We start from the raw sequence: 24,883 nt of genomic DNA, 5'->3' as shown, positions 1-24,883 counted from the left end.
GAGCCTCCACAAGACGGGGGGTGGGGAGGGGAGGCTGAGGTGGTGGCTGAGGGAAGTTACTGGCTGAGCGAGCGTCCCACGACACGGACGTGACATATTTTTGTTTTACCAGAATTAAGACATGCAAAGAAAAATGCAAATAATTAAATGAGTTCAAGTTTTCAGAACTCCATTGTTTGTTTGTGTTTATGTTTACATTTGCAAACATGCTCGAAGCGTGCTGTTGATGCTTTATGATCGGCATCCAGTGGCAGCTGCACTCCATTACAAAGCACTTCCTAATTGACTCCCATTTGTGGCTGGCTACTTTGGAACCCAGACACAACCCAAGCTTAATTTTGCATCGTGTGCGCTTAACAATGTTGTCACCGCCTCCTCCTGTTCCATCTACAGACTCCACCCAGCACCCTCCTAATCAGGATCAGCAGCCATGAATGGTTCAACGAGAATGCGGAGGACTCTTTTGCCGGCCCGCGCCACAAAACCCTTGAAAGAACCCCTTGTCGGACCCACCGCAGATTGAGGATTGAACGCAAGGCACAAAGCATTTGGCTTCTTCCAATACCATCTTGTCAACACAAGGTCCTGAAAGGCGCAAAGCATTGTGTCTCTTCCACCATCTTGTAAACTGGGCCCATCCTTGTGGCGACCACCAGAGGAGACTACAGGAGGGGTCTTCCTATTGAGAGGTTAGTTGAGATGACGGTGCTAGGGCGGGTCACAAACAGAGGCCTTTTTCTCACCCGCCACCGGGCCGCGTCGACTCGCCGGCCTCGCTGGCCCCAGCTTTAGGCCAAAGCCTCTTATCCTGGCTGTGTTCTCATTAGCCAGCTTCACTAAACTGCATGGACACTCCCGGGAGAACTTAAAAGATTGTGTCTCTGTGTTTGTTTTTCTTCAGAGGCACTCATGTTGGACAATCTTGAACACGCTCGGTCGACAATGACAGTGGTTTGCGCTTCCTACCATGTGAGTCACACCTCTTCCGCTATCATTCCCTGTCGTTGGAGTCCAAACTGGCTTGATTGAGGGTGCAAGTGATCGAACGGTCAGTCTTTCTAGTGACTGCTCAGTCGAGAAAACAATGCTGGCTGCCAAAGTGGCAGGATTAGCTCCAGGAATCCAATAAGCCCACGGAGGCAGCCCCCACCCGGCTTATTTAACCGTGCCCATTTTTCCCTCCACTTCCTTGTCACGTTCAAAATGTCAGGTTTGCTTTCTTGAAAATCATCAATGTCAATCTAAGCGCACTTTGCAGGGTCCGCCCGCGTGACGCCCAGAGTGTCGTCGACAGTCAGCCATGGTCATTTTGCAACAGGTACGTCGGCGCAGAAAAGGCAAGAGGAGTAGAGGATGCCGTCCGTCTGTGTATTTCCACAAAAAACACGTAATGGATATTTTGAGTGGCGCCTTGAAATATTTGGGACCCGCTTCTAGGGTGACTATGTGTGGTTGGACCTCAAAACGGGCCGGGAGTTTGACGTTCCTGTGGGGGCGGTGGTCAAACTGTGTGACTCGGGTGAGATCCAAGTCGTGGATGATGAAGGCCGGGTGAGTTGCGGCACACTGAGCGAGCGCTTGAAATGTATGCAGTTTTTGAGTGACGTAGCTTCCAGCTAGTGCGGCCTTGTAATGCCACATAATCAACTCTGCCGCCGTCAGTGCTTTGCTGCCTAGCAGTTGTCTTGCAACTTTTGAGCATTTTATTTTTGTTTTTTGGTGACTGACGAGTAACTCCACCTTTGTGCCCGCCCGTCCACTTCCAGGAACACCGGATCTCGCCTCAAAACGCTGGCCACATCAAGCCCATGCACCCCACCTCCATCCAGGGTGTGGAGGACATGATCCGACTAGGAGACCTCAACGAAGCCGGCATCCTGCGCAACCTTCTGATCCGCTACAACGAGCGCGTCATCTATGTCAGTAACGGCGCGGCGCTTTATGACCTTGCTGACTCTTAGCCACCTGACTCCATTGGCTGCGGCCGCCAGCCTGACTCTTAAGCTCTTACTTGGCTTAAGCTGTTTGCGCTGGCTCAAATATAGCAACTGCCATCACGACACATACTACCTGCCTATTATTGGCACAGCCAGCGGAGTCCTTTACCACCAAGCTTGCACTATACCGCTATTGATGTCAGCCTGTTTCCAAGTTATTGGTGTCATGTCTCTCCTGGTTGTTGTGTGTGTGTGTTTTTTTTCCCTCTGTGTAGACAAATTGCGGCGGAAGGGTAAGTGTGATGGAGCATGGCGCGCGTACACTAACGTACATTTTGACCAGCTGCTCCTCCTTGTGCTAACGCCGCCATTATCTCAAGTGGATGGCAAAGAAAAGTTTGATTTCCCTGCAGCCGAATCACGCACATTCAATTGTTGGCTTTGCAAACCACTTTGTGCCACTTAAAAGATTTTTAGGCCGTAGATATGGCTAGCGGCTGGAATCAATTCACGTCACGCTACGACGACCCGCATTATGATTTTTCTGATTGAAATGTGTCTCATGTATTGCCGGGAAAGATATTTTGCTGCCCATTGAAGTGTTTTCCTCAGCCTCTGGGGATGCGCGCTGTCTGTGTTCTGTCTGGGAATTGCCAAGGCATGGCATTTGTAAACAGCTGTTCCCATGTTACCCTTGGTTTGGCAGACGTACACGGGTTCCATCCTGGTGGCCGTCAATCCGTACCAACTGCTGCCCATATACACACCCGACCAGATCCGCCTGTACACCAACAAGAAGATCGGCGAGATGCCACCGCATATTTTCGCCATCGCTGACAACTGCTATTTCAACATGCAGCGCAACAACAAGGACCAGTGCTGCATCATCAGGTGCCAAGTTTCAGCTCTGGGTTGCCATGGAAATCCAATTTGCTTCCAAATCATCAACTTAACAATGCCCATTTGTGAAAAAGGGCCAACCGAGTTAATCACAAATCCTATGAAATCATAGAAACAAAGTTCAAAAGTGGACCAAAGTCTGATCTTTTTCTCCCGGTGGCAGCGGCGAGTCCGGAGCTGGCAAGACTGAGAGCACCAAGTTGATTCTTCAGTTTCTGGCGGCCATCAGCGGTCAGCACTCCTGGATCGAGCAGCAGGTTTTGGAGGCCACGCCCATCTTGGAAGGCAAGGAGACTGATTGGTTTGTGCTCTCACCTTTGAGGGGGTGGTCCTGTGTCACCAGGGCTTGGGATCTTAAAACAAGGCACTGTCTGAGTGTCCTGTCTTCTGAATTTGATTCTGGACAGAATTGAGGGAGACTTGAATGTGGTTGCCCATCGTTTTGTTTTGGGGTTTTGTTTTTGCATTCAGCCTTCGGTAACGCCAAGACCATTCGCAATGACAACTCCAGCCGCTTCGGGAAGTACATCGACATCCACTTCAATAAGCGAGGGGCCATCGAAGGTGCCAAGATAGAACAGTACCTGCTGGAGAAGTCCCGTGTGTGTCGACAGGTGGGGTGGGGGGGGTGGTTGACATGACAAATCATTTGAGTCATCTCGGTCACAAATTTCAGTTGTTTTATTTGCAATTTTTTTATTTGATTGAATTACTTTTTTCCAGCCCAGGTTGCTACGGTCAGTGCATTTGCATGCAGGGTGGAACTAACTGGGCTGGTGCCTTGGTGTCTTTTTGGTCCCTCTCTAGGCTTCAGATGAGAGGAACTATCATATTTTCTACTGCATGTTAAAGGGCATGCTCCCGGAGATGAAAGCCAAACTGGGCCTGGGTCAGGCCGCAGATTACTGCTACCTCACCATGGTATGGTAGCAGAGCAATCCGCGGGTGGAAACGTCCGCTTTGACAAAAAGGTGCCACCTCACAGGGTCACTGCACCGAGTGCGACGGTCGCGATGACCTGACCGACTACTCGGGCATCCTGGCAGCGATGAAAGTGCTCATGTTCACTGAGACGGAGACCTGGGAGATTTCCAAGCTGCTGGCCGCCATCTTGCACATGGGCAACCTGACATTTGAGGGCAAGTCACCGTACCGATAAACCGCTCTTGCACCTCGGGGGTTAGGGTTAGGAGAGAAAATGAATTCTCGAGACCAAGTCACTGCGGAGATGCGAGATGGTGGCCACGATGCCATTTGGATTTTGGATTTTCTGCCGTTTGCATCTAGCTCGCACCTACGACAATTTGGACGCCTGCGTGGTGGTCAGATCTCCTGACCTGCTCACGGCCGCTTCCCTCATGGAGGTGCGTAAGTCCCTGGCAAAATGCGACGCCGAGTTGCGAGAAAGACAAAGCCGTCTTGCTTTGCCGTGCCCCCTAGGTGGAGCCCAAGGATGTCATGGTGTGTTTGACCACTCGAACCCTCATCACGCGTGGCGAAAGTGTGGTTACGCCTCTCAGTGTGGGACAAGGCCTGGATGTGCGCGACGCCTTTGTCAAGGTTTGGACCTGTGACAACTAGAAAAGTGGCACTTGAGCACCATCCACTAAATGTTTAAAAAGTCACGTGATCCCCACACAAAATATTGATACTCTTAATACTCACTCATGACCTGGCCAAAGTCTGCAAATTGCACTTTTGTTTTTTTCTGTAGGGCATTTACGGCAGATTGTTTGTGTGGATTGTGGACAAGATCAACGGTGCCATCTACAGACCGCCGTCCTGCCACGATGACAACGTCACACGCCGCTCTATTGGCTTGCTGGACATCTTTGGCTTTGAGAACTTTAACGTCAACAGGTTGGAGGCTGGGTTATGCGTCAGGCATTTTCCCAGTCGCTCACGTCGCTTTTTCCCCCACAGTTTCGAGCAGCTCTGCATCAACTTTGCCAACGAGAACCTGCAGCAGTTCTTTGTGCGCCACGTTTTCAAGCTGGAGCAGGAAGAATACAACCTGGAGGACATCAGCTGGAAGCACATTGAGTTCACCGATAACCAGGATGCGCTCGACATGATCGCCAACAAGCCCATGAACATCATCTCCCTCATCGACGAAGAGAGCAAGTTTCCCAAGGTTTGAGAAAAACACCAGAAAACAAAGCGCTGCCCTCTGAACTCATCTTTGTTGTCCACCAGGGAACCGATGCCACCATGTTGTACAAGCTCAACTCGCAGCACAAGCTCAACTCCAACTACATCCCCCCGAAGAACAGCTACGAAAGCCGCTTCGGGATCCAACACTTTGCCGGCGTGGTGCATTACGAGACCAGAGGTCAGTTCAGTTTCTCTTTTGCTTGGAGATAAGCGCATCTCTTGTAAAACGGGTGGGCTCGACCAAGCGGATGGAGAAGGCCATAGCGCGGACGTGTGGGAGAGTCTCGTTCAAGCATTGTCTTTGTCGCGAGCCGCGCTTATGTAGCTCAGACCCAGCAAATGCTTCTGGTACGTCTCGAAGGCTTCCTGGAGAAAAATCGCGACAGCCTCCACACAGACATCATTCAGCTCGTCCACTCGTCCAAGAACAAGTTCATCAAGCAGATCTTCCAACCCGACGTGGCCATGGTGAGAGCAAAAGACCGGTTTTCAACAGCGCTCGCATTCTCTTACCAAAGTTGCAAGCTAGTAGGAAGCCTGCCGTAAAGGTCTGAAGGGAAAGGCGTCTAGGTCTCATGGAGGTTTGCTTTTGCTGTTGTCACTAATGCGCACTTCCTCCATCAATCTGCTCTTTCTTGGCCATCAGTTTCTGTGTGGCTATCAGCAGCCCAGCACACCTGCTCCAAAGGTAACCTCGGCTGTCGAGTGCCCCCCCTCCTCCCCCCCTGTGCCGCAGTCCCCTGCATAGTAGCACCCTCTTCTTTATTTCACACAGGCACGTGCCGGAAGTCGCATTTTTTTTTAGATGCCGATTCTTAAAGATTTGTGCAGACGGAGCATGGCTAGAGCCCAACGTGACGTTTTCCTTCGGCTGTCGTGTTATTTCCTGCGTCACGAGTGTTGTATTTTGACGCTCCGCGCGCGGTCTTGTATCGCGCGACAATCCAGCGCAAGGACGAGCAGAAGAAGTGCAAGCGTGCTCCGTTTTGCTCCCGTCCAGGGTGCCGAGACCAGGAAGCGCTCGCCCACGCTCAGCAGCCAGTTTAAGCGCTCGCTGGAGATGCTGATGCGCACACTGGGCGCATGTCAGCCCTTCTTCGTCCGCTGCATCAAACCCAACGAGCTGAAGAAAGCCATGGTGAGGCGCTCCCGTCTCGGCCGGAGACAAAAGCCGGCTGCTGTTGGCCGCCTGTGGCCTCCACTCGCATTTGCCTTTCTGGCCTTTCAGTTGTTCGACCGAGAGCTGTGCATCCGGCAGCTGCGCTACTCGGGCATGATGGAGACCATCCGCATCAGACGGGCCGGTTATCCCATCCGATATTCCTTTGCCGAGTTTGTGGACCGCTACCGAGTCCTCGTGCCCGGCGTCAAACTTGCCCACGTACAGGTGAGTTCTCTTTCCCCCTGTTCCTGCAGGTCCTTTGGTGGACCGACTGACCGTCTAGGTTTTTCTATCCAGGAAGACCTGCGAGGAACTTGCCGGCAGATCGTCCTGGCCACATTGGGAAGGCACGGAGACTGGCAGATTGGAAAAACCAAGATTTTCCTCAAGGTACCGAGCCGAGCGCCTCAACGGGAGTCTGAAAGCCGCTTGTTGGCTGACAACGTTCTTTTCGATTTGAACAACAAAAGCAACAACATCTTTGCCACGCCTTTTTTTCAATGCCACCGTTTCCCATCAGGACCACCACGACATGGAGCTGGAAATGGAGCGGGACAAGGGCATCACTGACAAGGTTGTCCTCATCCAGAAAGCAATGCGCGGACTCAAGCAGAGGTCAGAGATGCTCCGGAAAGGCCTCCTCTTCTTATTCTGTTGGGCTCCACCTTGCGCTGTTTCTGGCATTGCTCCAGGACTAACTTCCTCCGCCTGAGGAGTGCTGTGACCGTCATCCAGAAGATGTGGCGAGGTTATTGCTGCAGGAACCACTACAACATTGTAAGTCGGACAAACCGCCAACCGCCTACTTCGACCCGTTCACACTCGGTTGTTACGTCAGTCCCTGGAGCACAAACGTGGGTGTCCTTCCGTGTGCCTCTTAGATGCGGCACGGCTTCCTGCGTCTGCAGGCTGTCTACCGGGCAAGGAAGTTCTACAGCAGCTACCAGGCCACCCGCCGGTGCGTGACCCTCATCCAGGCCCGCTGTAGAGGCTTCCTGGTCCGCCGGGCCTTCTGGCGCCGTCTCCAAGCCGTGTTGACCATCCAGGCCCATACCAGGGGCATGATAGCCAGACGCCTGGGCCGCAGGCTCAGGGCGGAGGTAAAAAGGCCTTCTTTTGTCTACTACTGCTATTTGTGGCACCTGAGTGTGCCGCCCAGACCCGCTTACTACTGCTGAAGGGAGGGGGAGTGCGCCCCGACGCCTTACTGGCGCTGCTTATTTGCGTCAAATACCTCATGCGTACCATTACCGTTGCAAACATTTGATGGACGAGATGAGGGATTGCCAGGCTTGTTTGCAAGCTTTTTTATCTGGAAAACAAAAGGTTGCCTTGATTGTCGTAACAGAAGAAGAATTTTGGGCTTTTCATTCAAAACAACCAAAATGTCTTTTTTTTTTTTTTTTTTTTGCTGTGATGTGCCATTCATTGGCTTTTCATCTCAGCAACACTTAATTTTTTGGATGAGTTGAGTCCCCCAACGCCTTTCTCCCGTGTGATTGTTGCGCTAACGTGCTTGCATCATCTCAGACTCTTACTTGGTACATTATGGTTTTACTGCGCGGCAACATATTTTGTGTGCCAAGTTTATTTTCCCTTTGTTTCCTTATTGTGGCGTCAAAACTTATAAATGTCTAACGAAGCTAATAAATGGCATGTACTTTTGTGGTTCGAATGTCAGTTTCTTTTCGCGTCTGTCCCGAGTAGCTTTTACGTCGCTCGTCCTAAGAGAGACGCGTTGGCGATCCGGTTCCGAGGCGACGACCAGCAAGTCGCCAGGTGTGAGTTCCTCGTGTTGAGAATAGTTTCAACCCTCGCCGCACAGCTGCATCATCGCTTGGAGGCCGAGCGGCAGCGTCTGGCCGAGGAGGAGCGGCTCCGCGACCAGATGACGGCGAGGCGCGCCAAGGCCGAGGCGGAGCGCAATCACCGCCAGCGCCTGCTCCAGCTGACCCGCCAGTGCGAGGAGCGTGAGCGCCAAGAGCGGGAGGAGGCACGCAGGAAGAAGGAGCTGCTGGAGCAGATGGAGCGGGAGCGGGAGCAGCCCGTGGACCACTCGGACATGGTGGACCGCGTCTTCGGGTTCCTGGGCAACCCTGGACCGCTTCCCCACCAGGACGGGCAAGCCCCCGCCGGCTTTGAGGTACGAGGGGAGCAAAACACCTCAAAGAAAGCTGCGAGTTATCGCTGCGCCTGTCCCGTCTTTGCTCAGGACCTGGTGAACGTGCCCCGGGGCGACGAGGCCGCGGCCGATACGGTGAACCAAGCGCTTCCACTGCCGGATGAGGATGACGAAGATCTCTCAGAGTACAAGTTCTCAAAGTTCGCGGCGACGTATTTCCAAGGCGTCTCCACCCACACGTACATCAGACGGCCGCTGAAGCAGCCGCTGCTCTATCACGAGGACGAAGGAGACCAACTGGTGAAGCCGCGCGCCGAGCCACGTCCGCACCTGCGCCACAGCCGCACCCGCGCCAACACAACTTGCTGCGTCCACTAGGCCGCCTTAGCAGTGTGGATCACCGTTCTGCGATTCATGGGCGATCTGCCCGAGCCCAAATGCGAGCTGGTCCTCAATGACGGCAGTGAGAAGATCCCCGTCATGACCAAGATCTACGAAACCCTTGGGAAGAGGACGTACAAGAAGGAGCTGCAGGAGCTGCAGTTTGACGCAGAGGTGAACGAGCCACGCATACAAGTCGGAACTGCTGCCAGCAACATTTTCACCGAATTTTTGATTGTGTCTGCAGAACAGCTCCATAGATACTCAGAAGAGGAACCGTATCCGACACAAACTTGTGTCTCTCACCCTGAAGAGAAAGTCCAAGATCACAGAAGAGGTGTGCACACTGTGCAGGATTCCTTCATCCCTAAAGTGTGCCGATATGATCTCCCTAAAGAAATGGCCGGCTTGTGAAATACGGCAGGTGACCAGGCGCTTGACCGAGGGGGACCACGGCCTTCAGGGGAACAGCATGCTAGAGGAGCGGCCCACCTCCAACCTGGACAAACTTCACTTTATCATTGGCAATGGCATCCTCAGGCCCGCCCTCAGGTGAGCGCTCCCCTTCCACGTAGCCAGGGTGAAGCTCATTCTGGATGCGCTCCCCTCCAGAGATGAGATCTATTGTCAGATCTGCAAGCAGCTGACTCAGAATCCGTCCAAAAGCAGCCACGCCCGCGGCTGGATCCTCCTCTCTCTCTGTGTGGGCTGCTTTGCACCCTCAGAGAAGTTTGTCAAGGTGAGTCACGAGAAGCCCAAAACGTCTGATTCCGGTCCAGTACGTCTGGTCGTTGTCAGCAGTTCCTGAGCCGAGCCGTCGCTTTCTCCTTGTCAGTATTTGCGGACCTTCCTGGTCAATGGCCCGCCCGGCTATGCTCCGTATTGCGAGGAGCGACTGCGCAGGACGTTTGTCAACCGCACGCGGACACAGCCACCGTCCTGGTTGGAGTTACAGGTGTGCCAGGAGGCCCAAATCAAAGTTTCCCCCACGGCTCACCGTTTGTCACCTTTTGGCAGGCCACCAAATCAAAGAAGCCCATCATGCTGCCCGTAACGTTTATGGACGGAACCACCAAGACTCTGCTGGCCGACTCGGCCACTACGGCCGGCGAGCTGTGCGGCGCTCTGGCTGACAAGATCAACCTCACCGACCGCTTCGGGTTCTCGCTGTACATCGCTCTCTTCGACAAGGTATGTTGACGGCCACTGACAAGGAGCTTGAGCAGAAAAAGCAGCCCTCTGTGCTCAGGTGTCATCGCTGGGCAGCGGCAGCGACCACGTCATGGACGCCGTCTCCCAGTGCGAGCAGTACGCCAAGGAGCAGGGCGCTCAGGAGCGCAACGCCCCCTGGAGGCTGTTCTTCAGAAAGGAGATCTTCACGCCATGGCACGACCCCACCGACGACGACGTGGCCACCAATCTCATTTATCAGCAGATCGTGCGAGGGGTGAAGTTCGGAGAGTATCGCTGCGAGAGGGTGAGCGTCCGTTACTCGCTCGCGTCCGGCCCCGGCTGCCATCCCGTGCCGATCCCCGTTGTCTTTGCCTCCAAGGAGGAGGACCTGGCCGAGCTCGCCTCTCAGCAGTATTACGTGGATTACGGCGTGGACATCCTGTATGATCGCCTCCTCAATCTCATTCCCTCCTACATCCCAGACAGAGAGATCACCTCAGCGAAAACGGCCGAGAAGTGGGCTCAGCTTGTTGTCAGCGCCCACAAGAAGGTAGCACTGCCAGGACAAGCGGATCTTTCCTGGTCTTGGCTGTTAACTGCCGGTGTCCGTCCAGGGCCTGCACGACAAGAGAAGGTCGGGTACGCAGAAGGTCAAGGAGGACGTGGTATCTTTTGCTCGACTCAAGTGGCCTTTGCTGTTCTCACGCTTCTACGAGGCCTTCAAATTCTCAGGTGGGTCACGTCCAAGCACTCGCGGGTCGGGGCTCAAGAGGATTTCAAGTGGAGTCGTTTGTTTCTCGGCAGGGCCCAGTCTGCCCAAGAATGATGTGATCGTGGCGGTAAACTGGACCGGCGTTTACTTTGTCGACGAGCAGGAGCAGGTCTTGCTGGAGCTGTCTTTCCCGGAAATCATCGCTGTCTCCAGTAGCAGGTATCACGCAAGGAAGCGCTCTCCCAAAGTGTCCTGCTTCAAAGCTTGCGCAAAACCTTTGCAGAGGAGGGAAACTCCAAGGCCAGAGTTTCACATTGGCCACCATCAAAGGAGACGAGTACACCTTCACGTCCAATAATGCAGAAGACATCAGAGACCTCGTCGTGGCCTTCCTCGAAGGTCTGAGGAAGCGCTCCAAGTTTGCGGTGGGACTAGTGAACTGTCCCAACCCGGGTGAGTGAGTGAGTGAGTGAGTGAGTGAGTGAGTGAGTGAGTGAGTGAGTGAGTGAGTGAGTGAGTGAGTGAGTGAGTGAGTGAGTGAGTGAGAGGGACAGACAGAGAGAGAGTTACAGAGAGAGAGAACCAAAGAAATGCTAGCTCTCCTGTCTTTGCCCTCCCAGCAGGCATAGAGTCCACATTCCTGAGTGAGTGAGAGGGACAGACAGAGAGAGAGTTACAGAGAGAGAGAACCAAAGAAATGCTAGCTCTCCTGTCTTTGCCCTCCCAGCAGGCATAGAGTCCACATTCCTGAGTTTCTCCAAGGGGGATCTCATCATCCTGGACCAACACGACGGTGGTGAGCGCGTGATGAACTCCGGCTGGGCCCACGGCGTCAACGACAGGACCAAACAGCGAGGAGATTTTCCGGCTGACCGCGTCTACATTCTACCCACTGTCACCAGACCTCAATATGACATTGTGGTGAGCGAGGCAAGGCAGGTTGGGTCGGGCCCCTACCCATGACTCCCTTGACTCTCTCCAAAGGCGCTGGTGACCATGTCTCCGGATCAGCGCCGGGAATCGGTTACGTTGTCCCATATGGGCCTCGCCACCAGTGAGGATAAAAGCAAAGACTACACGCTGGAGGAGTTCTCCTACGATCACTTTAGGTTGCCGATGCTCCCCGTACATAGCGTGCTAGCCGAGACGTGGCTGCGTGCCATAACACAGCTGTCTGCACGCGGCCATGTCTCCAGACCTCCTCCAAAGAGTACTCTGAGCCGGGTAATGATCTCCAAGACTCGAGGGAAGGAACATCTGTGGAGCTGCAGCCGGGAGCCTCTCAAGCAGCCTCTCCTCAAGAAGGTCTTGGCCCACGAGGAGCTTTCCCAGGAGGCGTGCCAGGCCTTCATGGATATCCTTCAACGGTGCAGTGCTAGCAAAGAGCCACAGCCTCTTCTGTGCTAGCGAGTTTCTCAATGCTGTCTGACTTAGTCGTCAGGGAGCAAAAAAGATTATCCACAATCCACCCTGCCAGCTTGTTGTTGCCGCCACCTTTAGTGTTTGCGACCTTGACAGCGGCCTTACCCATGATGAAGTACATGGGTGACTACCCTTCCAAACGAGCGCGCTCGCTCAACGAACTCACCGATAAGATCTTTGAGGGGGCGCTGAAGGCCGAGCCACTCAAAGATGAGATCTTCTGTCAAATTGTCAAACAGCTCAGCGACAATCACGTCAAGTGAGTTGGACCGACTCGGGGCTGCTTGCGCTCCTTGTGCAACGTCGTGTCGTCTCAGGTACAGCGAGGAGAAGGCATGGGAGCTGCTGTGGCTCTGCACGGGCTTGTTTCCTCCCAGCAACATCCTGCTGCCTCACATCCAGAAGTTCCTCCAGGCCAAGAAGCACCACCCTCTGGCTCCAGACTGCATGCAGCGCTTGCAGAAAGCCCTCCGGTGCGTGCGCAAAGGCCACCGCGCCTCCTCGTTGCCATCCGCTCTCCTCACGCACCTCGTCCTCTGCGCCAGGAACGGCTCAAGGAAATATCCTCCTCACTTGGTGGAGGTGGAAGCCATCCAGCACAAAACCACCCAGATCTTCCACAAAGTTTATTTCCCAGATGACTCGGACGAGGCAAGTACTCCATTCCGGAACGCTTTGATGGCAAAAAATTTTCTTTTTGCGCCAGCCATGTTCATTTGGGCTCCATTGGCAGGTCTTCGAAGTGGAGTCGAGCACCAAGGCCAAAGACTTTTGCTACAACATTTCGGGACGCCTGATGCTCAAGTCATCGGAGGGTTTCAGCCTTTTTGTCAAGATCACGGATAAGGTACGAGCAGAAAGCACTGACGGTGCTACCGCCGTGCGCTTGCTTTCCTTTGCTTTTCCACGACAGGTCATCAGTGTGCCGGACGGCGACTTCTTCTTTGACTTTGTGCGCCACTTGACCGACTGGATCAAGAAAGCCAGACATGTGAAAGATGGTGAAAACAAAAGACACTTTGCAAAGTTTCTACTTTCCTCAAGTTGGAGTTGACAGCATTTGTGTGCAGGCGTGCTGCCTTTGCTGACCTACCAGGTGTTCTTCATGAAAAAGCTGTGGTCCAACACCATGCCTGGCAAAGACTCCATGGCTGACTCCATTTTCCACTACTACCAAGTCATTAGTCTTCTTGACATCTTCCCTAAGCTTGAGAAATGCCCTTGAACCGTGTTTGCTCTTCTTGGTTTTGTGAGTAGGAGCTGCCAAAGTACCTGCGAGGCTACCACAAGTGTTCTCAGGAGGAAGTGCACCAGCTGGCGGCGCTCATCTACAGGGTCAAGTTTGACGACGACGAGTCTCACTTCCACAACATGGCCAAGATCCTCAAAGACCTTGTTCCTCAGGACCAGACCCGTCATCTCTCCGCCGATGACTGGAAGCGAGTGAGACGGACGGGGGTGCTGACTTTGCTCCCCGCACGGAGCTTCCCGTTAATCCGACTGTCTTTGTTCGCCCATCAGTCCATCGCGTCACACTTCAACAAGCAGTCTGGAAAGACGAGAGAAGAAGCCAAAGTGTGCTTCCTCAAAATCATCTACAAGTGGGCCACTTTTGGTTCCGCCTTCTTTGAGGTCAAGGTACAACCGCCGTCACCCCAACGCCGCCACCGCCATGCTTGAGTCCAGTGGCCACTTTGAAAGAGTTGCTTCCGTGCAGCAAACCACGGATCCAAATTATCCGGAAAGCCTCCTGATCGCTATCAACAAGCACGGGGTCAGTCTGATTGACCCAAAGTCAAAGGTTCGTTTTGAGTAAGACTCGCAAACCTATTTCCGTTTTTATCATTTGAACTTTGCCGAGATTTGCTTTTAGAATGGCACGGCCTGTGTTTTAAGCCCAGCGATAGCAGCGGCTGGCCCGTTTGCTTTGTTGACCTGCGCTGCTTCCCGCAGGACATCTTGACTACACACCCCTTCACCAAGATTTCCAACTGGAGCAGCGGCAACACTTATTTCCACATCACCATTGGCAACCTGGTGCGAGGCAGTAAACTGCTGTGCGAAACCTCGCTGGTGAGTGCTCCGCAGATTAACATGAGCTAATGGCGTTAGCTTGTGAAATGCATCAATTGGCGCCACCAGCCAATTGACTCTTGCCAAGCCAAAGCGTGCGTGCGTGTTGATAGCTCCAGAGCAGACTCCAAAACACACGGCGACTGTTTTTAATTGGGTGCCAGCTCATGTCACATTTGGGCACCTTTGTGCAGGGCTACAAAATGGATGACCTGCTGACATCATACATCAGTCAGATGCTAACCACCATGACCAAACAGCGAAGCTCTCGAGGTAGCAGCAAGTGAACGACCGACCGGCGGCGCCATCTTGGCTTTTGTGACAGAGCGCCGACGCCATCTTGGCCCTTAACGCTCACCAGTTGCCTTGCGGTTAGCCTTTCTTGTACTTCTTTTGTTAGTTTCACCCAACGACTTCATGTTACAATGTTATCGACGAACTTTGTTCGGACTCATTTCATCAGCGGATCCATTTTTTGTGGTTTTAGCAGCCGTTTCGGTAAGCTTGATGGCGAGCTCATGTCTGTGTTTTCATCAAGCTACGTAGCTAGCCAAGCCACTCTAAGTAGCTTCTCAAATTTCAGTGTGTGAACAAGTAAGCCAACAACACACGACAGAGGCTTCCCCTCCCTTGTGACACACAATCCCTTTTACTTCTACTTGCATGTGCTTTAACTCATTCAACAACATGTTGTCCTCATGTGGTTGGCAATAAATGACCTTGAACATAGTACAACATGTTTTTATTTGAGCAAATGAGGGCTAATAAATTTGCCGCCTTAAGTAGTCACTGGCCAAAGTCATGCTTTTGCCCCGCTGGCGGAGTCGCGGCGCTGGACACGGACCAAACGGCAGTTCGCTCTGTAACATACGAAGCCAGTGTTTGGTTTCATTCTGGAGAGAGACGTGGTGGAAAAGCCCAGTGACCTGATTTGAGCTGAATGTACTTGTCTTCTTCCACCATATCTTTGAGTCCCGAGAGGCCATTTAGTTCCAGCGGTCTCGTTGCTCTCCCCTTTTCAGGCAAAGGCAACACAAAGCATGCAGCTAGGTGCAGTTCTTAAAATATTTTGTACCTAAATAAAAGTAAAAAGTGTTGTTGTACCTGTGCAAGGTGAAGATGGTCACGACCAGAAGCAGTGACAGCGCATCAGTGACCAGCCACATGGCCTCATACTCGTCGGGGCTCTAACAAAGCCAGAGGACAGTGAGTTCAATCGATTGTTTAGCCGTTGTCTTCACCTCAATTTGGTTACATGTAAATGCCGTTTGATTTCGTTTGGCCCTTGGCAAATACGTTACTGCCAATAGAGCATCTTTTCTCCCTGGCTTAAAGAAAGAAAGAAAGAAAGAAAGAAAGAAAGAAAGAAAGAAAGAAAGAAAGAAAGAAAGAAAGAAAGAAAGAAAGAAAGAAAGAAATAAAGAAAGACCTCCTCTATAGCTGGCTAAATGGACCTGATTTGGCCAAATACAGTGAGATGAGTGTAAAAGAATGACCATGAGAAAGACAGGCTGCTTCAGGGCTTTGAGAACATGGTGGTGGTGACTGAGTGGGCTCTTTTGCAACAGCGTAGAGCCATGACTCGCTGACCACGTACAGGTTGGTGGTGATGTTTGGGCACACACACACAAAAAAAACATCACATGATTATTGCAGATACATAAATCCCAAGTGACAACTCTCTCTCTCTCTCTCTCTCTCTCTCTCTCTCTCTCTCTCTCTCTCTCTCTCTCTCTCTCTCTCTCTCTCTCTCTCTCTCTCGCACACACTCTCTCACACACACTCTCTCACACACACACACTCTCACACACACTCACACACACTCGCTCACACACTCTCTCACACACACACACTCACACACACTCACACTCTCACACACTCTCTCACACACACACACACACACACACACACACATCTAATGAGCTGGACCGACATAGAGGTGTAGTGCAGGTTGAGCCTGCTGATGTTCTGCCTCTGGAGGTTCTCTATGGAGTCCACTGAACCTGATGTCTGCTGAAAATGCCCTTCCTGTTCCTGGACAAACTGGCGCAACTCGGTAGTCAACCACAGCACCTGGAATTGAAACACACGTGCATGTGCGCACATGTGCGTACATAAAAAGAGCCAAAGTGAAAGGAGAAGGGAGAATACACTCAGTCCATAGGTGCCACTGCGCAAATCTTTCCTTGCCTTGATTTGACTTGTATTTCTGTTGTGGTTACCTTCTCTTACTACACCAAGACAAAGAGCAGAACATACAAACAAATGTTGCTATTTTTGCACCTGGGAGGGCCTAACAGTCGACTCATTCAAGATGATGTCCAGGGTACGCTGGATCCATGAATTTCTGTATGGGTGTCCCGGGGGGTGGGGCCGGTAGAGGTCGAAGATGACCTGCTTGTCATAGCGGGCCGCCAGCTCCAGGAATTCCAGTAACGTGCAGACGGGCTGCTCCTCAGCCCGCCGACAATCCTCCGTCCCCACAGAGGCCGCTGTGCCGTACGGGTCTGTCTGTTTTGGGCCCAGAAAACCAACGTTACAGCTTCAGTTGCAGTTTATTTAGAGCAGGGGTGGGCAAACTTTTTGACTTGCGGGCCGAAGTGGGTTCTAAATTTGGACCGGAGGGCCGAACCAGGAGTAGATGGATGTAGTGTTTGTGTGAAGTAATATAAACGACCTGTAAAGGTCATTGCATAAAAGGTTTTGGCCTTTAGTAGGTAGTAAAGTATGGATATTCAAAAAAGTTTTTTTGAAAAGAAATGCATTTATTAACAGCATTAAAAAAAAGAAAATTCACCAAAAAACTGCTATCAGTGATTCTCATAAAATACGACACTGTTATTATGAATAACAGTCTCCATCACTTCAGTGCATGCAGGTCAGATTAATGAAAGATGTTTATCTTATGAGATCACATCAAACGCCAAACATTACGACCAAATATATCATCTTGAAGAATCGGTGAAAGCATACATCCAAATAAAGTAATTAAAATGGCAACATGGTGAGGGGTATCTGAAAATCAGAGCAGAATTTTAACTCACAAACACCTGGTAACAGAGGTGAGGAAACGGGAAACACTTCCTCAAAGTAAGCCTTAAGAACTTTACAGTCGCAAACAGGTGGTGCATCGATGTCCTTGAGCATCCTGCATTGTTTGAAAATGAGTATGGTCACTAGTTTCAATCCCTGCTATTTGTACAAATCATATTCAAAATGCATTTTTTTACAACAAACTTGAGAGCCTCCCCTTCATTTTCAGTGGGAACAGTGTTGTTGGTCTCCCTTTTTTTGCTAGTGCGTCATACTCTGGAGTAAAATTTGTTGTGGCAATTCTTAGGAGATATCCGAGGTGTTGGTCCGTTTACCTAGATCTGTGACGGGTTGATGTTGATGTTCATGTGGCTGAACATCACGTCGCATACGTCAAGCCAAATTGTCCACTCTTTTTTAAACACTCGGCACTCAGTGTCCACCTTGCTTTTCCTTGGGCGATTCATTTTAATGGAAGGATTCCAGGGGAAGGTTTGTGGGTGGCTTTAGCGTAAAACTGTAACTGAAAGCTCAGCGCGCGAATTACAAGAATGCTGTCGTCACAGCCCACGATCTAAATTCGGCACTGATACAAATAGAGCGCGAGTGCGCCGTGTCCGTACTACTGAGTACGTACACGCACTTGTGAGTGTGCACCGAGCTTTCTGACACGGCTTCCGGTAGTAAATGCGCAGGCGAGCGGTTCCCCATCTACTGGGGAAACGCAGTCATTGCAGGCAAAACGACCCAAAAAAATGTTTAATAATACAATTTATTCAGGGTTGGCGTGCCGGATTAAACGGTCCCGTGGCCCGGATGTGGCCCGCGGGCCGTAGTTTGCCCATACCTGGGCTATCCACTCCTGACGAGCGCAGCCTTGACCGTTCGCCGCTTCAGCCCTCCAACGTTCCCCTCTCCCTCCACAATAAAGACTGCTTCACTTTGCATTTGGCTGTACTGTCCGATCTCTCACAGGCTTAGTCCATTCCAGATCGCTTTTTCTTTTAAAATCAGTAGCAAAAAATCAGTGGTTGAAAAAAAAAAAAGAATCAGTACCATCGTAATTAATCGCAATATAAGCAGTTTGCGCTTCATGTATGTACTGTATGTACTTTAACGTAACTTGGCCTAACTTGGCCACCAGGAGTCAGTAATGAAGAAAGATATGAACAAGATCAGTAAAGACACCGCATCATAGTTGAACTTTTTAGCAGGGCCTGAGTGTCGTTGCCGATGTTTTCTTTTAGATTCCGTTTTAACATATCATGCAGTAGCGGTTTTTGGCATGGGCAAAGTGGGCGGGCGGCATTTTTTATGTCACCTGTGAGGAAAAGTGGTGATGAAAAAGGGGGGGGGGGATCCACTGTATAGTGCAACATTATTAGTGGGCTAAAGCCAATCACACCTCAATTTCTTCCCATAAACACACGTCATGAATAGTATTATAAATACAGGCCTAAAATATTCTGAATTGTGTGGGTGATACAGAGCTATAACATCACCCCCAGGTTATGTGAAATTGATTAAGTCTCCTCTTCACTTCTGAGTGAAGGTGTTCACGCAGGTGTTGTACCACCGGGCGGCTTGGTGGAGCACTGGTAAGCACAACCGCCTCACAGTTAGGAGGGTCCGGGTTCAATTCTAAGTGTGGGGTTTGAACGTTCTCCCCGGCCGCGTGGGTTTTCTCCAGGCACTCCAGTTTCCTCCCACATCCCAAAACATGCTTGGTAGGCCGATTGAGCACTCCTAGGTGTGAGTGCGAATGGTTTGTTCGTCTCTGTGTGCCCTGCGTTGGCTAGCAGCCAATTCAGGGTGTCCCCTGCCTACTACCCGCACCCTACACCCACACTTGAATGCATGGGGACAAGCAAAGCGCATTTGTTCGCATACACATGCACACAACCATTCTTTGGGTTTTGTTGTGAGTGGTACTGGAAAAACAAATCAAAATCTCTAGAATGAGGGCAAACAAAATAATCAAAAGGTCTCTCTGAGTCTGACTGTCTGTCTGTGTGCGTCCTGAGTTAGCCTTTCCCTTGCACTGCTCCCTGGACTTGTCTTGCCAGTATACTCTCCATCTGCTGGGAGTGTCAGAACAACCAGCATAATAATTATATTATTGACAAGAACACATTTAATCAATATCAAAAGAATGATATTGAAGGAATGGGGTCGAAATACAAAAAGTCCTGCCTAGCTGTCACGTGCTGGTGCCACCTGCGACAGGACCACGCCCCCCTGTCAGTGGAATCGCCGTCACCTGCCACGGGTTCATGGACAGCGCTATATCAGCGCCGCCAGCGCAGACCCGAGTGTCAGTCTGTCCCTTGATGCTGCTTCGCTCATCAGTCCCTGAGATACTGACTCGCTTGACTATTTGAAACCCCGCAGAATCGTTTGTCCTCTCCAGCCCGATCGCCGCTCAGGCGCCAGCTGTTCCCATCATCCCCTTCCACAATAAAGTCTGTCACTACGCACTTGGCTGTACTGTCCGATCCTTAACATAGCTACAAAACAGATATGCTCAAACCTCATTGAATAAAGTACATAAGCAGACAAGTATATTCACGTCCCCCCCCCCTTTTTCATCACCACTTTTCCTCACAGGTGACATAAAAAGCAATAAAAGAAATATTTTAAGCATATAATTATACCTACACACCAAATCAATAAAGAAGACATAACTAGACATTTTTGATAAGTGGTAATGAGAAAGGTTTTTATAACTTTATGATCTGATATATATTTCTGAGCACTTTGAAATGTTTTTTGATTTATTGCCTGAATAGCTTAATGACCCTTAAGGAACTGTTTGATGCATGCCTGATGATTTTCTAAATCACGGACACTGCCAAAGTCGTCTAAAAATGTTCAGTACCGTAATTTCCGGACTATAAGCCGCGACTTTTTTCCAAAATTTTGGACCCTGCGGCTTATAGTCAGGTGCGGCTTATATAAGATTTTTTTCGTGATTTTTGTGATGACTTGATCACTTTTACTCTTAACACTATTATATACAGTAAAAGCTACAAAACAAACTGACAAATAACTCGTTTTCAAATCAGACGAGTAAAAACTGGTCAAATATTTAAAAAAAGAAGATATTATTAAAAGTGAAGACAATTTGCAATTCTAGTAATGACACACAAATTTGATGCACAATTTGTCTTCGCGGGCCACATAGAATGATGTGGCGGGCCGTATCTGGCCCCCGGGCCTTGAGTTTGACACCTGTGCTCTAAACCCTTTCTCTTACTCTGCCATGTCACTTAGAGATTACACAAAGCAGTGACGCTGTTTGGACCATCTGCATTGTATTAAAACCCAATCAATCAGCATTTAAATTCAATTCTTCTGACATTTTGCTCACCTAAAACAAGTTGTAATGAATGTGAACTTTTAATGCATTTTATTCAGAAGGTTACTTTGAACCTTAAACGGCGGCGCGGCGTACTTATGGATTTTTACGGCCTCCGGCCTCCAGGGAGCGCTCTAGCAGGAAGCAAGAGCGAGACAGGCGAAGAAGAGATAATGCGCCGAAGAAGACGTGCTAGTTTGTGTTTACATTTCGCGCATCACGCAGAACGCGATCAAGACGGACATTACTGAAAGGAAGCCTTTATACACAAACCGTCATCATGGGGGACAAAAGAAATGCATATGATGCCACTTTTAAGCCAAAGGCAGTCCATGTTGCTGACATTATCTTGTGTCTACTCTGGAGCGTACTTATGGATTTTTACGGCCTCCGGTCTCCAGGGGGCGCTCTAGCAGGAAGCAAGAGCGAGACAGACGAAGAAGAGATAATGCTCCAAAGAAGACGTGCTAGTTTGTGTTTTGATCGTCTCGCGCATCACGCACACACCCGCATTCACACAAAGACAGGAAGCTTTTATACACAAACCGTCATTATGGGGGACAAAAGAAATGCATATGATGCCGCTTTTAAGCTATACGTGTCGCTCGCTAGTTTAATGTAATTTAGCACTTCGTGCATGAATAAGATTAGCATCAACAGACCCTCTTCACACTCGAAGAAATGCATAAAACCGACGACAAAAGAGAGACTGAGAAAGTGTGAGGCGAAGGATATCTAACGCTATTCCAATCGGACACTAAGGAGGAAGACTTCGATGGTTTCAGTGTACAGGAGGAAGATGAAGGCGGCTCTTTTTTTACTTTTACTGGTATGTTTTTTTTAACCAGCCCTGTTAGTGCTGTGCTACCGTGTTGCTGCTGTATTGCTGCTGTGTTACCGCCGCGTCTCAGTGACTTTGCTGTGTTACTTCCGTGTTGCTGCGGTATTACTGCCGCGTCACAGGCAGTATTTGGAAAGAAATGTTAAGGTATGTTATTAAAGCTTTAAAAAAACTTTCTGTGTCCAGTCTTTCTTTGCTAATAACTCGCGTGCACACTTCCGCGTTGCTGGGGTACTACTGCTGCGTCACAGGCAATGTTTAGAAAGACATGTTCAAGTATGTTATTAAAACGTTAAAAAGGCTTTCTATGTATTGTCTTTCTTTGTAAAAAAACTCGTGTGCACGTGCGGCTTATAGTCTGGTGCGGCTTACGTAAGAAAAAAACTGAAACATCCCTGAATTTTAGCTGGTGCGGCTTATAATCCGGTGCGGTTTATAGTCCGGCAATTACGGTACTTGATTGTATTTTATGTTTTGACTAATGCTAGACGCCAGTTTTCGATTACTACTGAAGGTTCTGGACAGAGGAAAATATTTTGCCTAACAAAGAAAAGATATGGTGGAAAGCGTGATTAAACTAAAAATATGATGACGTAAGCAAGTACATGGAGTATCAAAAGAACAAACAAACAAAAACATGGTAAGTGGTGAGTACAAACTTTGCATAGTCAGGGAACGTTAATAAATTGATCATGTCACAGCCAAAAGCTCACATAATTCCGTACAAAATGACAAAATTGAAAGAATGATGAATGGATGAGGTGCAACAGTGTACAGTTAAAGACAAAATTATTAGCCCCCCTTTGAAAATTTCATTATTTTTTGAATATTTCCTGACTGCTAATTACTAGAGCAATGACATTTTAGCACATCATTTATGAGCATATCAGATTTATTAAGAAACCTTTATTACACATAATTGTACTAAGTTCATCTTGTTTTTCCTTGTTTTAATCACTTCACTGGTTTCTTTTATATCAAATTGTTTTAGGTTCTTTACCTGACATGTTTCGGCGGTTTCTTCCGCCTTCATCAGAGTTTTTTATTATTTTTTTATTCTTTATTACACATAATTTTGCTCAGAAGCAGAGCATTACATACAAAACCAAAAAATACCATGGTCAAAATTATTAGCCCCCCCTAACATCAATAGTCAATTGTGTATCCTTTTCGCTGGACAACAGCTTGCAGTCGTTTTGTATAGTTCTCAACAAGCTTAAGACAGGTCTCCTGAGGAATTGCAGCCCATTCTTCCTTGGCAACTTTCTCAAGTTCCTCCAGGTTTGATGGTCGTCCGGCGTGAACTCTGGTCTTAAGTTGTTTCCATATGTTTTTGATGGGGTTTAAATCTGGGCTTTGTGCAGGCCACTTCAGAACATTGACTTTGCTCTTCTGAAGGTATTCCTTCACCATTATCGATGTATGTTTTGGCTCATTGTCATGCTGAAACACAAAACGATGACAAAAACCCAGCTTCGAAGCAGACTGTTTAAGGTTTTCCTTCAAAATCTTCTCATAATCTTCTTTCCTCATGATTCCTTCTATCCTGACAAGATTCCCAGTGCCAGCTGCACTGAAGCACCCCCAAAGCATAATGCTCCCACCTCCGTGTTTCACAGTCAGGACAGTGTTCTTAGGGTTGTATGCTTCTCCCTTCTTCCTCCGAACAAAGGCTACATCTCGGTGACCAAACAGCTCCAGTTTAGTCTCATCTGACCACAGAACACGCTTCCAATATTGATCGCCTTTCTCCATGTTGTCCCGAGCATACTGCAATCTCGCTTAAAGGTGTCTCTTTTGAAGGAGTGGAGTTCTTCTTGGTCTGCACCCTCGCAGACCATTTCTGTGCAGGGCTCTTGTGACTGTCTTCCTTGAGACATCTATTCCAGACTTCCCCAAGTCATTAACTAGTGTATTGGCAGTTGTTCGTGGATCTTTCGATACATCTCTGACTACCTTTCTTTCCAAAGATTTTGAAATCATTCGCTTCCTGCCTCTGCCTTTGTTGTTCTGTACTGTGTGAATTTCCTTGAACTTCTTTATATTGCTTCTGACTGCAGTTCTTGAGACTTTGAATTGCTTTGATATACTTGTATAACCTTCTCCTTCCTTGTGAGCATCAATAATTATTTTTCTTAAGTCAAGACTAATTTCTTTTCCTTTCACCATGATTGCAGACTAATGTGAACCACAGGTAAACTTTAGCCAAGCGTAATATTGAAAGCAACCTCTAGATTTGATTTCAGGTCAATCATTGAGAGCTTGGCAAAGTTTTAACAACTTGTTAGACCAGTGTTTTGGAATATAACTCAACAGGTCAACCATTACTCCCAAAGGGCTAATAATTTTGACCATGGTATTTTTTGGTTTTGTATGTAATGTTCTGCTTCTGAGCAAAATTATGTATAATGAAGGTTTCCTAATAAATCTGATATCCTCATAAATGCTGTGAAAAAATGTCATTGCTCTAGGAAGTAGCAGTCAGGAAATATTCAAAAAATAATGACATTTTCAAAGGGGGGCTAATAATTTTGTCCTTAACTGTATGTGCAAGAATGGAGGAGAATGTTTACAGGAAGGTCATTTGGAGATAAAACCAGCAGAGGTGCCAGAGGGAGAACCCCAGGAGGAAAACAGCCAAGGTGATCGCCAAGACCAAAAGATGGTATGGAAAACAACAGCCCCCACACACATCGAATCGCCCATTATCAGCACCCAACCCCACGGAACCAGCTCTCACCGAACCAGCACCCACTCCCATGAAATCAAACTCTGCTGCGAACTTGCCCCACCCAAAAGACCCATCAAACTCGGCCCACAATGTGCAACTGAATATAAGCTGGCCAAAGAACCTTGAATGTTGCCTTTCTGAATGGAGACTTTCTGCTCTTGAGCATGGTCGCACGAAGGGCCCAGCGCTGTATTGTACTTTCCTGAAAACAGAGCTTTCTTAATAAGAATTGTGATTGAACTCAACCAATCTGTGTAAGTTTAATTTCTGCTTCAGTGTCTTAGCATTTTCCTAAATCTGAAGAAATCAAACGAGCACGCAGTGAGTAAATTGGATAACAGGTGATTGACAATAGCTTTTGCCGTGAAATTGTGAACAAAATCCAACAATATGGTTAAATATATGCTTTTTTTTTCAAAATGTTTCATGCATAGTCATAGCCTATTCAATCCCATGCATTGATAGATGACTCACTTCACTGGTTTATTTTATATCAAACAAGTTGTTTTAGGTTCTTTACCTGACATGTTTCGGCGGTTTCTTCCGCCTTCATCAGAGTGTCACAGATGTGATAGTGACGCGTCTTTATCAGCTGACGCGTCACTATCACATCTGTGACACTATGATGAAGGAGGAAGAAACCGCCGAAACATGTCAGGTAAAGAACCTAAAACAATTTGTTTGACATAAAAGAAACCAGTGAAGTGATTAAAACAAGGAAAAACAAGATGAACTTAGTACAATTATTGATAGATGACTGTCTGGTCATCCTTCAGCTGCTCTGATCAAATTCTGGGCCTACTGTCTGAAACACCAAAACTGGCAATATTTCCACCTTTGCATAGGAAACATAGACATATATTTTAATATTAATTTAGCCAGGG

The 24,883-nt window shown here is 49.0% G+C and overlaps 2 protein-coding genes across 5 annotated transcripts; one reads left to right on the top strand and one right to left on the bottom strand.

Annotated features, from left to right (window-relative positions):
- Nucleotides 1-608: 608 nt before the first annotated feature.
- On the top strand, nucleotides 609-14,765 carry LOC148385908 (unconventional myosin-VIIa-like). 3 transcript variants are annotated; one of them, XM_088399218.1, is made up of 50 exons: nucleotides 609-689; nucleotides 902-969; nucleotides 1,259-1,318; nucleotides 1,438-1,551; nucleotides 1,767-1,919; nucleotides 2,644-2,828; nucleotides 3,001-3,122; nucleotides 3,309-3,451; nucleotides 3,645-3,758; nucleotides 3,823-3,976; nucleotides 4,125-4,201; nucleotides 4,278-4,397; nucleotides 4,552-4,697; nucleotides 4,761-4,971; nucleotides 5,034-5,169; nucleotides 5,353-5,459; nucleotides 5,638-5,679; nucleotides 5,992-6,129; nucleotides 6,220-6,378; nucleotides 6,451-6,543; nucleotides 6,674-6,768; nucleotides 6,846-6,930; nucleotides 7,035-7,253; nucleotides 7,979-8,296; nucleotides 8,366-8,575; nucleotides 8,654-8,830; nucleotides 8,904-8,993; nucleotides 9,081-9,208; nucleotides 9,269-9,395; nucleotides 9,492-9,611; nucleotides 9,674-9,847; nucleotides 9,906-10,133; nucleotides 10,209-10,379; nucleotides 10,444-10,561; nucleotides 10,634-10,760; nucleotides 10,825-10,994; nucleotides 11,269-11,462; nucleotides 11,526-11,650; nucleotides 11,738-11,895; nucleotides 12,069-12,222; nucleotides 12,281-12,436; nucleotides 12,509-12,614; nucleotides 12,697-12,810; nucleotides 12,877-12,964; nucleotides 13,034-13,140; nucleotides 13,221-13,406; nucleotides 13,485-13,601; nucleotides 13,681-13,764; nucleotides 13,917-14,036; nucleotides 14,231-14,765. In XM_088399218.1, exons 3-50 carry the CDS (start codon nucleotides 1,301-1,303, stop codon nucleotides 14,321-14,323), a joined length of 6,591 nt encoding a protein of 2,196 aa, XP_088255344.1. In that variant the 5' UTR covers nucleotides 609-689; nucleotides 902-969; nucleotides 1,259-1,300; the 3' UTR covers nucleotides 14,324-14,765. The 3 variants fall into 3 exon arrangements, with proteins under 3 accessions (XP_088255344.1, XP_088255345.1, XP_088255343.1); XM_088399219.1 differs by lacking the exon at nucleotides 5,638-5,679; XM_088399217.1 differs by having other exon boundaries at nucleotides 12,697-12,964.
- Nucleotides 14,762-24,177, bottom strand: LOC148385907 (glycerophosphodiester phosphodiesterase 2-like). Of its 2 annotated transcripts, XM_088399228.1 has the most exons (6): nucleotides 24,121-24,177; nucleotides 16,320-16,547; nucleotides 15,970-16,109; nucleotides 15,533-15,621; nucleotides 15,141-15,223; nucleotides 14,762-15,050 (listed from the first exon to the last, which is right to left on the bottom strand). In XM_088399228.1, the coding sequence occupies exons 1-5, from the start codon at nucleotides 24,163-24,165 to the stop codon at nucleotides 15,207-15,209; spliced, it is 519 nt and encodes a 172-aa protein (XP_088255354.1). In that variant the 5' UTR covers nucleotides 24,166-24,177; the 3' UTR covers nucleotides 14,762-15,050; nucleotides 15,141-15,206. The 2 variants fall into 2 exon arrangements, 1 of the variants encoding a protein (XP_088255354.1); XR_015863211.1 differs by lacking the exon at nucleotides 24,121-24,177 and adding an exon at nucleotides 17,405-17,923 and having other exon boundaries at nucleotides 15,141-16,109.
- Nucleotides 24,178-24,883: the final 706 nt, after the last annotated feature.

This window comes from Syngnathus floridae, chromosome 15 (assembly GCF_059516105.1).
Source record: "Syngnathus floridae isolate MCC-2025c chromosome 15, RoL_Sflo_1.0, whole genome shotgun sequence".
NCBI lineage: Eukaryota > Metazoa > Chordata > Actinopteri > Syngnathiformes > Syngnathidae > Syngnathus > Syngnathus floridae.
Note: the sequence above shows the minus strand (reverse complement) of the source record. Positions and strands in the feature narration are given on the sequence as shown.

Bases quoted from the DNA above. Each gene is read 5' to 3' on its own strand.
- LOC148385908 (XM_088399217.1), top strand. The intron at 3,759-3,822 runs GTATGGTAGCAG...GCCACCTCACAG, and splicing joins ATTACTGCTACCTCACCATG to GGTCACTGCACCGAGTGCGA. The intron at 11,896-12,068 runs ATATCCTTCAAC...CAGCGGCCTTAC, and splicing joins GGCGTGCCAGGCCTTCATGG to CCATGATGAAGTACATGGGT.
- LOC148385907 (XM_088399228.1), bottom strand. From the start codon at position 24,165: ATGCTCAAGAGCAGAAAGTCTCCATTCAGAAAGGCAACATTCAAG. The intron at 16,548-24,120 runs GTTCTTTGGCCA...GGCCCAAAACAG, and splicing joins TCAGAAAGGCAACATTCAAG to ACAGACCCGTACGGCACAGC. The intron at 15,622-15,969 runs GTCGGTCCAGCT...GTACGTGGTCAG, and splicing joins AACCTGCACTACACCTCTAT to CGAGTCATGGCTCTACGCTG.